At 38.3% G+C, this 12,754-nt stretch overlaps 1 protein-coding gene across 14 annotated transcripts in view; it reads right to left on the bottom strand.

Annotated features, from left to right (window-relative positions):
* The window catches only part of DST (dystonin), a 508,299-nt gene that overhangs the window by 180,659 nt on the left and 314,886 nt on the right, over positions 1-12,754 (bottom strand). For all 14 annotated transcript variants that reach the window (XM_032647809.1, XM_032647814.1, XM_032647805.1 and 11 more), the window contains 5 exons: positions 10,361-10,473; positions 10,159-10,265; positions 2,962-3,081; positions 766-861; positions 145-272 (listed from right to left, as the gene is read on the bottom strand). In XM_032647809.1, the coding sequence (XP_032503700.1) occupies positions 145-272; positions 766-861; positions 2,962-3,081; positions 10,159-10,265; positions 10,361-10,473 (564 nt within the window). The remainder of the gene's footprint in view (positions 1-144; positions 273-765; positions 862-2,961; positions 3,082-10,158; positions 10,266-10,360; positions 10,474-12,754) is intronic.

Raw genomic sequence — 12,754 nt, 5'->3', positions numbered from 1 at the left:
CAGAAAAGGCTAAGTGACTTATTCAAGGTCACACAGCCAAGTGAATGTAAAAGGTAAATGTTGGTCTCCAAAGCTTAAATTCTTTCCACGACACAGGCTGACCCCTCCCACTGGACACCCAGGGCAGAGGCCATCCCCACTCACCTTTCCACTTCGGGACGAAGAGCCTTCTCCCTCTCGAGCATGGCAATGATGAGCTTTCCCCACTCCTTTTCTATGTCATTGGGATGATAACCTTGAAGGAGTTTGATGCGTCCAAATTCTATCCAAATCTAGAGAAAACAACAACATAAAAGTTAATGTGAAGCAAAGATGTAAAAAATTATGTTTCTTACATCAAGGTATATTATTAAAGATAACATTGGATACCTTATGATACCACTTATATGTGGAATCTAAAATATGACACAAATGAACTTTATGGAATAGAAACAGACTCACAGATACAGAGAACAGACTTGTGGTTGCCAAGGGGGAAGAGGGGTGAGGGAGGGATGGATTGGGAGTTTGGGGTTAGCAGACACAAACTATTATATATAGGATGGATAAACAACAAGGTCCTACTGTATAATAGCACAGGGAACTATATTCATTATGCTGTGATAAACCATAATGGAAAAGAATATGAAAAAGAATATACACATATGTATAACTGAATCATTTTGCTGTACAAGAGAAATTAACACAACACTGTAAATCAAGTATACTTCAATAAAATTTTTTTAAAATATTACATTTGACAATACAAAGGAAATTTCTTCTTACCTCTAATAATTTATACAGGCGTTTAATTTTTGATTTTTCTGTCTCCTTTGGTGGAATTTCTGCTTCTTTAAACTGTAAATACTGATTATAAAGTGCCTAAAAAGAAAGGGAAAATAAATGAAGGGCCAAACTTCAAAGACCTGTTTTCATTATCACATAATGTCACCACTTGAAATGCTATTTACTCTGTCGCGTGCCCTCGGTGGCATTCCTTTATAAAACAGACACTCAAGGACGCTGCTGATTCCCAGCCAGTCGGTAACCAGGCTGTATGGGATCTGAGGAGGGTGTAATTATGGCTATGAGCCCTGATTCAACATAGGCTACCCAGCCATCTGGATAGTGAAAACCACAGCAGTATCTACTATGGCTCTACTGACAATCTCTCATTATCCAAACAAGAAAATACATACTTTAAAAGATCCACTTCCCAAATGCCGTACTTTAGCTTTTAGTTTTTGGAAAAATCATCTGATGCAATTCCCATAAAAAGGGGTGGGGAGCATTCTCCTCTATTTCATGGTCTACCCTTGAAAACAGAATTCTCATCAGATAGATAGGACTAAAATTTTGTTTCAATATCCCATTGGCTAAATTAAGCAGATCTTATAAGTAAATGAGACAGATGCTATTGGTTGCTGCTATTATTATAAAAGTTTGAACCATATAATTAAATTACTATCTAATTTATAGATATTAACTTGGGAATCTCTTAAATATGTTTATTATATTTATTAACAAGGACCTTATAAAAATTATGTTGATAAAGCATCTCCACATTTAATAAGTGTATACTAATTATTTCATCCTAATTCATGCTGCTTTAAGACAAGTCCCTGCAAACACTCAGGCAGACACATTTCTTTGAAGGATTCCATTTCATGTTTTGCTGGCTAATAAAATTATTTGGTATTTCCCCACAATATATTTTTTTCCTGTATCACGTCCTATCCCAGGCAACAGTCAGTAATCTGTGTAGTCACTTGAACTTCTTTAATAATTTAAGAATCTGTATTAATCAGAAGCCAGCAAGAATTTACTCAAATGTCTGGACAAAAGGAATCCATCTGGAAATAAATGGAACTTGAAATCTGAAAATTGGTTTAAACTCAAAATGCACCATTTCAGGATGTCCATAGGTGAATAAGCACGGAATGCCATCACGGGCTACCCACTGTTCACAGTAGACATGCTAATAGAAGGGGGAGGAAAGCTTTCCTGCCAGGAGAGGTTCCAGCCACAGAGGGAGACATCACACAAACAGCTTCAGAGAGAACTTAAAACAGCATCGCATCGACACACACCAAGGAACTTTGTGCCAAGGACAAGTTCCCCGTGGCAACGTGAATAAAAGCTATTCCACAGATGTTCCGTATAGACGCATGGACACAATTACTAACGTTAACAGGGCCCACCCTGGGTTAGGACCATTTTTTGCAATGCTAGTCTGATCCAGAAAACAAAGTCTGCAATTCAAGGAATTAGACTTTGTTTTTCATATTCGCATTACCCATTTCTTGAAATAAAGTACACTACTTTGCTATGACAAATCCCAATGTACAAAATGAGACAACTTATTTTCAATACGTTTCTATATCTGTACTATCTTTTAATATTTCTATAATGTCTCTGCTCAAAGAGATGGACCCAGGTTCTTAGGTAGTAGTAAATGTTCTACTAAACCAGGAACTCATTTATTCTGGGAGTCAGATATGTATTTTCGAATTCATGGTGAAAGACGGTATGTACCTCTTGCTGTACCACAGGAGCCTCTGAGGCCGTTTTTTAACAGGATGTGACCACAGGCACAGGCCCTGCCATGGTCGCATTGCACAAGCTCCCGCCCCGCATCGTGCCCCAGCCATCTGCTGGCTCCAGGCATCTCCCAGGCACCAAAAAGAATCTGGCAACGTCACTTCCAGAAACCTTCCCAAATTAAACCTTAAAACTCTCAGCAATTCAGACCAAAGGGACTATAAATTTCTTTAAGATGTTGTCACTATTATCTTTTAATTATTAATGTTGACTTCCATTTCTCTGTACAATAGGAGACGAATAAATAAATAATTTGCCTGATGATTAGTACCTTGCCAAGGGCAATTTTTCTTCAATTTCTGAAATGACAGAACCATTTCAGCATTATTTAAAAGTTTAATAATAAACTCAATCCTACTTAACTTCTATAGGGACACAGACCTTGACTTCTACAGGATTATTAGGAAATGTTCTCTCGGACATAGTGGTCACATGGTGTCTGATCCACTGGACGAGGTAGTTGACCATATTCTGGTATTCAATCCATTTGACTTCAACATCCTACAACGAGAAGATGGCAGAGAAGGTCTATATCTGCAGATTGTTAACATTCACGTCTAACACAATCTGGCCAGAGGTCATTCTGTGGATTTGCAGGGCTTTAAGCCTGACGGAGAGGACCAGCTCCATGTTTTCTTCCTTTCCACCCGGTCCCAATCCTTTCCACTTAAACGGCCTTAAAAACACACGATCAACATCTGACCACTAAGACTAGCCTAAGGAGTGCCAGCTCTGATCCAGGGATCTAGGCTGCCTGAAGCACTGTGTTACAAAGGCTTCAGAGGCTGCATTGAAATGTAGCAGAAAAAAAAGAACACTGTGATCAATTTGGGGTGTTTTCCAGGCACTCAAGAAAGGCACTCAAAAGGCTTAGCCTGCATAAGCCAGGTTAGTTGCCCTCTCTGCCAACCTTTCTAAGTCCACCTTATATCTGAAAGTCAAAGAGCTATGCGATACATAGGAAACCAGACAGGAGTGAAAACTAGAAGAAATGTACATGTGGGATGATTCAAGTACTGTTAGGCAAACTTTTTTTAAAATGGAGGAGACTGGAAAATTGTAAACTGCCTTACTCAATTAAGTATTTGATGACTGCTTATGATGTTCAAAGCATTGTGCTAAGCATTGTAATAAAAATATAATACTTCAAGACATGATCTCTTTTATCAAAGATTTTCTGTCTAGATGAGGACTCAGAGAGTCATAATATAAACAGTTACGCAAAATGAAAAGCAGCATTTAAGAAGTGCTGAAATAACGGAAACGGGTATGTACATGTGAGGCGCTGAGGTAAGAATCAGGTGAGCATAAATGTGCCTCAAAATGATCACTGAAGGTTTCCTGGGAGAGGGAATCCCTGAGCAGTTGTACCATGACCAGTAATTGTTGGTGGCTGGCAGAAGGAGCAGAGAAAAGATGGGGGATGGGGGTCAAGGGAGTCAGGACTCTGAAACAGAAATGCCCCGGACACCACAAACAGTTCATGTGGGGAATGATGTGGGTAAGCAGAACTGATAAAAGGCAGAATTGTGGACGTCAGAACATCCAGACTGGGCTGAACCTTGCAAGCCACATGCAGCCACGGAAGTTTTTCTAGCTCATGTGGCGACAATGTGCAGAGTTATGGGAAGAGAAAAACAATGGAGAAAGTAAGCCAAAAGAAAGCTGTCATCCTCATTCTAGTGAAGGGGTAAGAGTGAGGAACTGGGTACAGGCAGTGAGAAGACCAAGCAAGGAATGGCCACAATAACATTTTGGAGCAACACTCAACCCTGAGTCACTGGCAGACACTGGAGCAGAGGGGGAGCATGGGACCAAGTCACTTGGGGACCAGCCTTTGTGAGAAAGAACATGAGGAGAGAATGGAAACAAGCCTCAAGCAATAGCACACAGAGGCGAAATAAGAGACCTGAAAGGGGAGCTCCCAAACCTTCAAAGTGAGACAGAATAAAGGAGAAATCTGCAGGAGGAGTGGAGAAGTCAGGGTGAGGGGGGTCCCCCCAAATGCACGTCATGTACAGAGTGTCCCGTCCTCCAGAAATGCACAGCACTTGGCAGCAGGACCAGCACGAAATGCACCGCTGAAATGAACTGCACAGACTTTGGGAAGCAGTGGACTAAATAAAGAGCCCAAAGCTACTCGTCAGAGACCATGTCCTGCTACGAAGAAGCTCCGTTAATTTGGCAAAATCAAATCGCCCTCCTTCAGGCCTCACCTTTAAATGAGAAACCAACTCAGAGCTACCTTATCTCCTGGGATCATGTAAGTTAAAAAACTTGAAAGTGATTTCAAAAGTGAGATAGTCTCTGCATACCTTCTCTGCAGAGAAGGATATCAAGTAGGGCAGCTGTAAAACAGCAGTAAGTTTAAAAAGAAAATCTCTAAATTAAGTGACCTATTAACTCAAATCCTTTAAAAAATATTTGATAATTAAAAACTGTAAACTCATACAACTTGACAGCAAAAAAAATAATCCAATCGAAAAAAGGGCAGAAGACCTAAATAGACATTTCTCCAAAGAAGAAATACCAATGGCCAACAGGCACATGAAAATATGCTCAACCATGCTAATTATTACAGAAATGCAAATCAAACCTACAACGAGGTACCACTTCCCACTGGTCATTTTAATAATGGCCATCATTAAAAAGTCTACAAATAACAAATGCTGGAGGGGGTATGCAGAAAAGGGAACCCTCCTACACTGTTGGTGGGAATGTAAATTGGTGCAGCCACTATGGAGAACAGTATGGGGGTTCCTCAGAAAACTAAAAATAGAATTACCATAAGATCCAGCAATCAAGCCTCATCTACCAGAGGGCAGACAGCAGAAGCAAGAAGAACTACAATCCTGCTGCCAGTGGAAAGAAAACCACATTCACAGAAAGACAGACAAAATGAAAAGGCAGAGGACTATGTACCAGATGAAGGAACAAGATAAAACCCCAGAAAAACAACTAAATGAAGTGGAGACAGGCAAACTTCCAGAAAAAGAATTCTGAATAACGATAGTGAAGATGATCCAGGACCTCAGAAAAAGAATGGAGGCACAGATCGAGAAGACGCAAGAAATGTTTAACAAAGACCTAGAAGAATTAAAGAACAAACACCTAGAAGAATTACAAAACAAACAAACAGACATGAACAATACAATAACTGAAATGAAAAATACACTAGAAGGAATCAATAGCAAATAACTGAGGCAGAAGAACGGATAAGTGACCTGGAAGACAGAATGGTGGAATTCACTGCCATGGAACAAAATAAAGAAAAGAGAATGAAAAGAAATGAAGACAGCCTAAGGGACCTCTGGGACAGCATGAAATGCACCAACATTAGCATTATAGGGATCCCAGAAGGAGAAAAGAGAGAGAAAGGACCAGAGAAAATATTTGAAGAGATTATAGTTGAAAATGTCCCTAACATGGGAAATGAAATGGCCATCCAAGTCCAGGAAGTGCAGAGAGTCCCAGGCAGATTAAACCCAAGGAGAAACATGCCGAGATACGCAGTAATCAAACTGACAAAAATTAAAGACAAAGAAAAATTACTAAAAGCATCAAGGGAAAAATAACAACATACAAGGGAACTCCCATAAGGTTACAGCTGATTTCTCAGCAGAAACTCTACAAGCCAGAAGGGAGTGGCACGATATATTTAAAGTGATGAAAGGGAAGAACCTACAACCAAGATTACTCTACTCAGCAAGGATCTCATTCAGATACAATGGAGAACTAAAAAGCTTTTCAGACAAGCAAAAGTTAAGAGAATTCAGCACCACCAAACCAGCCCTACAACAAATGTGGAAGGAACTTCTCTAAGTGGGAAACACAAGAGGAGAAAAGGACCTACAAAAACAAACCCAAAACAATTAAGAAAGTGGTAATAGGAACATACATATTGATAATTACCTTAAATGTAAATGGTTTAAATGCTTCAACCAAAAGACACAGGCTCGCTGAATGGATACCAAAACAAAACCCAAATATATGCTGTCTACAAGAGACCCACTTCAGACCTAGGGACACATACAGACTGAAAGTGAGGGGATGGAAAAAGATATTCCATGCAAATGGAAATCAAAAGACAGCTGAAGTAGTAATACTCATATCAGATAAAAGAAACTTTAAATAAAGAATGTTAAAAGAGGTAAGGAAGGACACTACATAATGATTAAGGGATCAATCCAAGAAGAAAATATAACAATTATAAATATATATGCACCCCCAACATAGAAGCATCTCAATACATAAGGCAAATGCTAACAGCTATAAAAGAGGAAATCAACAGTAACACAGTAGTGGGGGACTTTAACACGTCACTTACACCAATGGACAGATCATCCAGACAGAAAATTAATAAGGAAACACAAGCTTTAAATGACACAATACACCAGAATTGTGTAAGCGCACACGGAATACCCTCCAGGACAGATCACATCTTGGGTCACAAATCAAGCCTCGGTAAATTTAAGAAAATTGAAATCATATCAAGCATCTTTTCCAACCACAATGCTATGAGATTAGAAATAAATTACATGGAAAATAACATAAAAAACACAAACACATGGAGGCTAAACAATACGTTACTAAATAACCAAGAGATCACTGAAGAAATCAAAGAGGAAATCAAAAAATACCTAGAGACAAATGACAAAGAAAACACGACGATCCAAAACCTATAGGATGCAGCAAAAGCAGTTCTAAGAGGGAAGTTTATAGCAATACAATCCTACCTCAAGAAACAAGAAAAATCTCAAATAAACAATCTAACCTTACACCTAAAGGAACTAGAGAAAGAACAAACAAAAACTAAAGTTAGTAGAAGGAAAGAAATCATAAAGATCAGAGCAGAAATAAATAAAATAGAAACAAAAAAAAAACAATAGCAAAGATCAATAAAACGAAAAGCTGGTTCTCTGAGAAGATAAAACTGATAAACCTTTAGCCAGACTCAAGACGGAGAGGACTCAAACCAATAAAATTAGAAATGAAAAAGGAGAAGTTACAACTGACACCGCAGAAATACAAAGCATCATAAGCAACTCTGTGCCAATAAAATGGACAACCTGGAAGAAGTGGACAAATTCTTAGAAAGGTGTAACCTTCCAAGACTGAACCAAGAAGAAACAGAAAATATGAACAGACCAATCACAAGTAATGAAATTGAAGCTGTGATTAAAAATCTTCCAACAAACAAAAAGTCCAGGATCAGATGGCTTCACAGGTGAATTCTATCAAACATTTAGAGAAGAGGTAACACCCATCCTTCTCAAACTCTTCCAGAAAATTGCAGAGGAAGGAACACTGCCAAACTCATTCCATGAGGTCACTGTCCCCGATACCAAAAGCAGACAAAGATACTACAAAAAAAGAAAATTACAGACCAATATCACTGATGAATATAGATGCAAAAATCCTCAACCAAATACTAGCCAACAGAATCCAACAACACATTAAAAGGATCATACACCATGATCAAGTGGGATTTATCCCGGGGATGCAAGGGTTCTTCAATATATGCAAATCAATCAATGTGATACAGCATATTAACAAACTAAAGAATAAAAACCGTATGATCATCTCATTAGATGCAGACAAAGCTTTTGACAAAATTCAACACTTATTTATGATAAAAACTCTCCATAAAGTGGGCACAGAGGGAACCCACCTCGACATAATAAAGGCCATATATGACAAACCCACAGCAAACATCATTCTCAATGGTGAAAAACTGAAAGCATTTCCTCTAAGATCAGGAACAAGACAAGGATGTCCACTCTCATCACTATTATTCAACATAGTTTTGGAAGTTCTAGCCATACAATCAGAGAAGAAAAATAAAAGGAATCCAAATTGGAAAAAAAGAAGTAAAACTGTCACTGTTTGCAGATGACATGACACTATACATAGATAATCCTAAAGATGCCACCAGAAAACTACTAGAGCTAATCAATGCATTTGGTGAAGTGGCAGGATACAAAATTAATGCACAGAAATCTCTTGCATTCCTATACACTAAGAACGAAAGATCAGAAAGAGAAATTAAGGAAACAATCCCATTTACCACTGCAACAAAAAGAATAAAATACCTAGGAATAAACCTACTTAAGGAGGTAAAAGACCTGTACTCAGAAAACTATAAGACACTGGTGAAAGAAATCAAAGATGACACAAATAGTTGAAGAGATATATCATGTTCTTGGATTGGAAGAATCAATATTGTGAAAATGACCATACTACCCAAAGCAATCTACAGATTCAGTGCAATCCTTATCAAATTACCAATGGCATTTTTTACAGAACTAGAACAAAAAAAGCTTAAAATTTGTATGGAGACACAAAAGGCCCTGAATAGCCAAAGCAATCTTGAGGGAAAAAAAGGGAGCTGGAGGAATCAGGCTCCCTGACTTCAGACTATACTACAAAGCTACAGTACTCAAGACAATATGGTATTGGCTCAAAAACAGAAATATACATCAATGGAACAGGATAGAAAACCCAGAGATAAACCCACACACCTATGGTCACCTAATCTATGACAAAGGAGGCAAGGATATACAATGGAGAAAAGGCAGTCTCTTTAATAAGTGGTGCTGGGAAAACTGGACAGCTACATGTAAAAGACTGAAATTAGAACACTCCCTAATACCATACACAAAAATAAACTTAAAGTGGATTAAAGACCTAAATGTAAGACCGAACACTATAAAACTCTCAGAGGAAAACATAGGAAGAATGCTCTTTGACATAAATCACAGCAAGACCTTTTTTGACGCATTTCCTAGAGTAATGGAAATGAAAACAAAAAAACAAACAAACAAACAAATGGGACCTAATGAAACTTAAAAGCTTTTGCACAGCAAAGGAAACTATATATATATATATATAAAAAAAACACCCAGGTATCCCATGCCTGGGCATATAGCCAGACAAAACTCTAATTCAAAAAGATACATGCACCCCAATGTTCATAGCAGCACTATTTACAATAGCCAAGACATGGAAACAACCTAAATCTCCATTGACAGATGAATGGATAAAGAAGATGTGACACGTATACATACAATGGAATATTACTCAGCTGTAAGAAAGAATGAAATAATGCCATTTGCAGCAATGTGGATGGACCTAGAGATTGTCATACTGAGTGAAGTAAGTCAGAAAAAGAAAGACAAATACCATATGATATCACTTATATGTGCTATCTAAAATATGACACAAATGAACTTATCTATGAAACAGAAACAGAATCACAGACATAGAGAGCAGACTTGTGGTTGCCAAAGGAGAGGGGGTTAGGGAAGGCATGGAGTGGGAGGTTGAAGTTAGCAGAACTATATTCAATATCCTATGATAAACCATAATGGAAAGTAACATTAAAGAAAAGAATGTGTGTGTGTGTGTGTGTGTGTGTAACTGAATCACTTTGTTGTGTATAGCAGAAATTAACACAACATTGTAAATCGACTATATTTCAATTAAAAAAAGTCATATTAAAAAAACTGTAAAAAGCACTGTCAGAGAATTCAGTCAATTCTGAGTCAGCAGCTTCAGAATGGAAAAATCAATACTTACGTTTGCACCAATGCCTTCACCACCTTCAGGGACTTTGGGAAATGCGTCATAGAGAGATGATACATAAGTTATTACTGATTTTTCATCAGGTGAGGAGACATCAACATCTAAAAGCAGCAACATGAATTATTTCAAAATGCTGATCAATTACTTTGTATCAGACTTTCCAGCCCGTGGACATCTGGTCAAAATAATCACTCACCTTCAGGATCCAGAAGTCTTATAACACCGATTTTTTCTGCTACATAGAAAGCGTGCTCTAAATTTGCAAGGTTGCTTTGAACAGCAACAGTATTCATGTCTATCAGGTCCGGCCTAGGAAAAAATGCACCATATTAATGGTGTTTTTCACTTGCCAATTCAACATGAAATTTACATGTGTACGTATTGACAGAACAACTCCTGCAAATATTATTACGAAGCCTGTGTTGAAATACAGAGTTTTTCATCCAGTCTTTACCAGTCTGTGAACTAAAAACGACCCCTGCCATATCAGTAAACGAAGTATGTTGAAGCCTTGAAGCCATCCCATTACAGCCACCCCGACCTTGAGTCCTAAGGGAGCTCAGGAAGGAAACAGGATGCCCGCCATCAAACCATTAGACACTGCAGTCACCCCTGATGATGCACCCTGAGAAGACTCAGAATGAGAAAAGCAGGATACTGGCCCCAGACAGCTGAGGTGCATATCAAAGGAATGATTTCAGTAAGCCCAGACTCTTGCATCTTCCCATAGAAAAGCGCTAAATTCCTTAACTTGAGATGTCTGCTTTTCTTTAATTAACAGTAATCATTTGATGTTCCAACTCCCTGGTCTTTGTTGCTCCCCACTTGCCTCTTCAGAGCAGTCCCTCAGAGCTATCTGAGATGCTGTGTCCCGGGATTAAGTCCTCAGTCCTGTCCACCGAATAAAACACAACTCTCAACTTTTAGGTTGTACATTTTTCAGTCGACATTCGCTTCTCTCATAAACTTTTGTGTGCCGAAAGCAAATGTAGGAAAATATAACAATTTTAATGTATAAACTTTCAGCAAAGTCTACAAATTCCTCATGATCAGAATATATTGGGTTGGCCAAAAAGTTCCTTCATGTTTTAAGTAAAAATAAAAGATACATTTTTTCATTTTCAACAAGAACTTTATTGAACAACGTATTCACCGTTTTGTTCCACTACCGTCTGCCATTTTTCAGGCAACTTCATAATTCCATCTTCCCAAAACTTTTTATCTTTTTGAGCAAAGAACTGTTCCAGGTGCCTTTTACAATCTTCCAGGGAAATGACATTTTTTCCATTAAGAGAATTTTGTAAAGACTGAAATAAATGGAAATCCGAAGATGCAATATCTGGTGAATACGGTGGATGAATCAGAACTTCCCAGCCAAGCTGTAACAGTTTTTGCCAGGTCATCAAAGAAACATGCAGTCCTGTGTTATTCTAATGGAAGATTATGCATTTTCTGTTGACTAATTCTGGACACTTTTTGTCGAGTGCTGCTTTCAGTTGGTCTAATTGGGAGCAGCACTTGTTGGAATTAATCGTTTGGTTTGTCTGGAAGGAGCTCATAATAAAGAACTCCCTTCCAATCCCACCATATACACAACATCACCTTCTTTGCATGAAGACCGGCCTTTGGTGGGGTTGGTGGTGGTTCATTTCTCTTCCGTTCCATATCATTGTACAGTATCCACTTTTCATCACCCATCACAATTTGTTTTAAAAACGGAACATTTTCATTTTGTTTAAGTACAGAATTGCATGCGGAAATACAGTCAAGAAAGTTTTTTTTCACTTAACTTATATGGAACCCAAACATCCAAGCTATTAACATAACCAAGCTGGTGCAAATAATTTTCAATGCCTGATTTGGATATTTTGAGTATGTCGGCTATCTCCCGCGTGGTATAAGGTTGATTGTTCTCAATTAATGTCTCGATTTGATCACTATCAACTTCAACTGGTCTACTCGACCGTGGAGCATTGTCCAGTGAGAAATCTCCAGCATGAAACTTCACAAACCACTTTTGACACATTCGATCAGTCACAGCACCTTCTCCATATACTACACAAATCTTTTGTTGCGTTTCAGTTGCGTTTTTACCTTTCTTGAAATAATAAAGCATAATATGCCAAAAATGTTGCTTTTTTTCTTCCATGTTCAATATTAAAATGGCTACACAAAAATTCACCAATTTTGACAAGTTTCTTTTTTTTAAATGCACGCTGATATGACAGCTGTCACAATACAAGCTAACAAAATTGTTTCGAATGAAGTTAAAGACAACTAAGCGCTACTAGAGGCATCTTAATGCAAAAAAGCAACAAATCTTTTGGTCTACTCAATATATGAATATGTGTCGCATTCAATCTATTTAAACCCCACTACCTCAAAAGCATCCATCTAATCCAACTTCTTCTCATCCTGGGAGCAGAGATCAAGCCCCACCTCCTCTGTGGTGCCTTCACTCATCTTTGCAGCCCTCATTCCTTTCCCCTCTGTTCCCTGAACTCTTTATAGTCTTGGGCCTGTGTCAGTTAATTTGGCACCTGGAATAATCACATACTTCTTTGCCCTCTAAATTCACTGTTCAATGCGC

The sequence above is a fragment of the Phocoena sinus genome, chromosome 11 (genome assembly GCF_008692025.1).
Source record: "Phocoena sinus isolate mPhoSin1 chromosome 11, mPhoSin1.pri, whole genome shotgun sequence".
NCBI lineage: Eukaryota > Metazoa > Chordata > Mammalia > Artiodactyla > Phocoenidae > Phocoena > Phocoena sinus.
The sequence above is the reverse complement of the archived record's forward strand: the minus strand, read 5'-3'. Positions and strand labels throughout refer to the sequence as shown.